The 5,000-nt window shown below is 36.5% G+C and overlaps 1 protein-coding gene across 1 annotated transcript in view; it reads left to right on the forward strand.

The window, feature by feature from the left end:
- LOC125046236 (hemocyanin subunit-like) overlaps nt 1-2,533 on the forward strand; it is a 3,758-nt gene extending 1,225 nt beyond the window's left edge. The window contains exons 2-3 of the mRNA XM_047643997.1: nt 310-1,833; nt 1,992-2,533. Of these exons, the coding sequence (XP_047499953.1) occupies nt 310-1,833; nt 1,992-2,425 (1,958 nt within the window). The 3' untranslated portion in view covers nt 2,426-2,533. The remainder of the gene's footprint in view (nt 1-309; nt 1,834-1,991) is intronic.
- Nucleotides 2,534-5,000: the final 2,467 nt, after the last annotated feature.

The raw sequence follows: 5,000 nt of genomic DNA on the forward strand, positions 1-5,000 counted from the left end.
ACAGTGTTTGTGGGTACATAAGAATGTATAAGTATATTTGTCAATATTGTTGAATTTATATATATATATATATATATATATATATACATGTGTGTATGTGTGTATGCATATATATATATATATATATATATATATATATATATATATATATATATATATATATATATATGCATGTATGTGTGTATGCACACACACATATATATACATAATGTATATATCTATATCCATATATATATGTTTGTGTCTACATGCATTAATGGAAATGTTCTTAAAATGCAAATATGTCTCTAAACGTGCATTCCTTTCCAGGTGTGTCTGATGCGCAAAAGCAGCATGACATCAACTTCCTGCTGCACAAAATCTACGGAAACATCCGGGATCCTGAACTGAAAGCCAAAGCTGACTCCTTCGATCCAGAGGCTGATCTTTCACATTACAGTGACGACGGTCAAGCTGTCAAGAGTATCATGAAAGACATTAAGGACCACAGATTTCTCCAACAGAGGCACTGGTTCTCCCTCTTTAACACCAGGCATCGTCATGAAGCACTTATGCTCTTCGATGTTCTCATTCAATCCAAGGACTGGAATACATTTGTCAGCAACGCTGCCTACTTCCGTCAAATTGTCAATGAGGGAGAATTCGTGTATGCACTCTATGTTGCCGTCATCCACTCGCCTTTGGCTGAACATGTTGTACTTCCTCCACTCTATGAGGTCACTCCTCATCTCTTCACCAACAGCGAAGTCATTGAAGCAGCTTATCGTGCTAAGCAAACACAGACACCTGGTAAATTCAAGTCAACTTTCACAGGAACCAAGAAGAATCCTGAACAAAGAGTAGCCTACTTCGGAGAGGACATTGGAATGAACACTCACCACGTTACCTGGCATATGGAATTCCCTTTCTGGTGGCAAGACAAATACAGTCATCGATTGGATCGTAAAGGAGAAAACTTCTTCTGGGTTCATCATCAACTTACCGTCCGATTTGACGCCGAACGTCTTTCCAATTACTTGGACCCTGTAGGAGAACTTCACTGGGAAAAGCCCATTGTCCAAGGTTTTGCCCCTCACACTACTTACAAGTACGGAGGTCAGTTTCCCTCTCGTCCAGATAATGTCAACTTCGAGGATGTAGATGGCGTTGCCCGAATTCGAGACTTGCTCATCATTGAAAGCCGAATTCGAGATGCTATTGCCCATGGTTACATTGTTGACAGGGCTGGTAACCGCATTGATATCATGAATGAACATGGTATTGATATCCTGGGAGACGTTATTGAATCTTCTATGTACAGTCCCAATGTCCAATACTACGGAGCGTTGCATAACACTGCCCATATTGTCCTTGGTCGACAGGGTGATCCTCATGGAAAGTACGATTTACCCCCTGGCGTACTCGAGCACTTTGAAACAGCCACACGTGATCCTAGCTTCTTTAGGCTTCATAAATATATGGATAACATCTTCAAAGAGCACAAGGACTCACTTCCTCCTTACACTAAGGAAGAACTGACCTTCGACGGTGTAAGTGTTGATAGTCTGTCTGTTGATGGTCAACTCGAGACCTACTTTGAAGATTTTGAATACAGTCTTCATAACGCCGTTGATGACACAGAAGAAATTGCAGATGTGGAAATCTCCACTTACGTGCCTAGACTTAACCACAAGGATTTTGCTTACAACATCGACGTTAGCAACAATCAAGGTGCGGAGGTACTAGCAACAATCCGCATTTTTGCTTGGCCTCATCGTGACAACAATGGTATCGAATACACATTTGATGAAGGTCGCTGGAATGCCATTGAACTCGATAAATTCTGGATGAAGTGTATGTATTGTTTTCTTTTTTTTTTTTTTTTTTTTCGCCAATCATTTTTGATAGTTATAATGAACTAATTGACATTTGCAATTTCTCTGATTCTTTAACAGACAATCTATACCTTTATAATCATCTGTATTTGAATTCGTTTGTTTTTACTTCTACAGTGGCACCAGGAGTCAACCACATTGTCCGCAAGTCTTCGGAATCTGCAGTGACAGTCCCTGACGTACCAAGCTTCCAGACCCTCTTCGACAGGACCAAAGAAGCCCTCACTGGCACAGACTCCGGACTAACAGACTTTGTGAGTGCCACTGGCATTCCTAACCGATTCCTCATCCCCAAGGGTAATGAACAGGGTCTAGAGTTCGACCTTGTTGTAGCCGTGACAGATGGTTCAGCTGATGCGGCAATGGATGGACTTCACGAAAAGAACGAATTCATTCACTACGGTTCCCATGGCAAGTACCCTGACAAGCGCCCACATGGCTACCCTCTGGATCGCCGAGTTCCAGATGATCGTGTGTTTGATGAGCTTCCCAATTTCGAACACATTCAAGTTAAGGTCTTCAATCATGGTGAACATATCCATAATCACTAATCCCATGGAACCTGAATATGGCTGTTGTTATACTCTGTTAGGATCTGTAAAGAACTCCAGATTTGTTCAATAAACTGACTGCAAGTAAATAAAGAAATTACAACGGTATTCTCGAAATTAACACCTTCTTACATAATATACAGTTTTCTGTGACAAATGTAAAATATATATATTTTTTCTCTTTATATGTATACATATCCATGTTAAATATATACATATATACACGAATATATATGTATATACATATGTATACATAAGTATGCATATGTATAAACAAAAATAAATCCATACACACAAATTATATATATATATATAATGTATATATATACATATATATCTTCTTTGCATTTATATATATGCATATATATCTTCTTTGCATTTATATATATACATATATATATATATATATATATATCATACATATATGTTATCTATATATATTATATAACACACATATGTATACACATACAAATACACACCAAAACACATATATATGAGTGAGTTTGTCTCTGTATAAATAAGTAAATATATATGTACATATATATACACACATATATATACATATATACATACATATATGTATATTCATTTATTTATATACACATAACATATAAAAATATATATACATACACATATTAGTGTAAATATACATATATATTTGTATTTATGTATACATATGTGTGTGTGTGTATGTGTGTGTGTTAGTGTGTGTGTGTGTGTGTATGTATGTATGTATATACGTATATATATATAGATATATTTGTATGTATGTACGTGTAAATGTATATATATTTGTTGTATATGTATATATATGTATAAGTATATTTATATGTATATGTATATATATATATATATATATATACACGCACATACCTACAAGCACACACACACACACACGCAAACACACACATATATATATGCATATATATATATATATATATATATATATATATATATATATATATATATATATATGTGTGTGTGTGTGTATGTGCATGTCTGTGTGTATGCATATGTGTGTGTATATATATATGTGTGTGTGTGTGTGTGTGTGTGTGTGTGTGTGTGTGTGTGTGTGTGCGTAGGTACATATGTGTGTATGTACGACTGTACGTGTGTGTGTGTAGGGGCCCGAATGAAAGGCCCTACAAGAGTATGGTAGGTGGCGAGTTTAGGGTGTAAGGTAGACAACCAAGATGTCTTGATTCCTTTATTGTATCGTAATGATGGACTACGGCTGTGCCGAGGAGCGAGGTGTTGCTCATTGGCTCCCCGCAGGAAGTCTGCCTGCCATCTCCTAAAGATGGGTATAAATCACGTTGTTACAATGTGACAATCGGTGGTGATGAAAGGTAGTGTTACTATAATGCACAGCTCTTTTGAAATGTCTAGTGTGGCAAGAAGCATCAAATAAACAGGTAAACCAATGGACATACTTACATGCATGTTACAACATTGGAATGTCTAGAGTGGTAAGAATATATGAACATATTTTTTCTAAAGCAATGATGATGTAAGGTTATATAAAATACGTAGAATATAGTAATATGATATAGATATAGCTGGGTTACAGTGTGTCTATATATACTAAACATATAACATATACACACATACACACACACGCATATATATGTATATATGTATATGTATATGTATGTATATATATATATATATATATATATATATATATATATATATATATGCACGTGTACGTGTTACACACACACACACGTCTTATATCCATATATACTCATGTGCGGGTGAACACAGTTCTTTTACTTACAAACTGTTCACAAGTCATCACAGCTCGCATCTCTGACAGTTTGGATTCTAACCAGTCTACGGAACAGGCAGGCTTCCGCAGTAGATTCTACACAACAGACCACATCTTCTAATATACCAAAATATTAGAAGATATATACGAATATAGGACAGCAACCATCAAGCTCAACACAGAAACCGATGAAATACCAATTAAAAAGGGTGCTAGACAGGGCGACACCATCTCACCAAACTGTTTACAGCTTGATTTGAAGAAATATTTAAGGTAGAACGGAACGAGAAGGGTATCCAAATAGGAGATAAGTACCTAAACAATCGAAGATTTGAAGATGATTTCGTTCTCTTCAGTGAAGGGTATCCAAATAGGAGATAAGTACCTAAACAATCGAAGATTTGAAGATGATTTCGTTCTCTTCAGTGACTATGCAAATGAAATGTAGCAACTAATAAACGATCTGCATAGAGAAAGTCTGAAAGTCGGACTTAGAATGAACAAGAAAAAGACTAAGATCATGCTCAACAGTAGAGTTCAATTAGAACATATAAGATACAAGGCGAAGCGCTAGAGGTAGTAGACAAGTAAATATATCTAGGGCAATTCGTACACATCTAGCGAAGAGGAAATAAAGAGACGAATCAGCCTAGGCTGGAGCGCCTTCAGCAGACACATTAGCATACTAAGAGTCTCCGTGCCATTATGCCTAAAAAGAAAAGTCTAACCATGGAAGGGTTGATACTGGGAATTAGCCTAAGAGAGCGGATGAGGGCGACGTGGATCAGGGAACAGACAAAA

Source organism: Penaeus chinensis, chromosome 38 (assembly GCF_019202785.1).
Source record: "Penaeus chinensis breed Huanghai No. 1 chromosome 38, ASM1920278v2, whole genome shotgun sequence".
Classification (NCBI taxonomy): domain Eukaryota; kingdom Metazoa; phylum Arthropoda; class Malacostraca; order Decapoda; family Penaeidae; genus Penaeus; species Penaeus chinensis.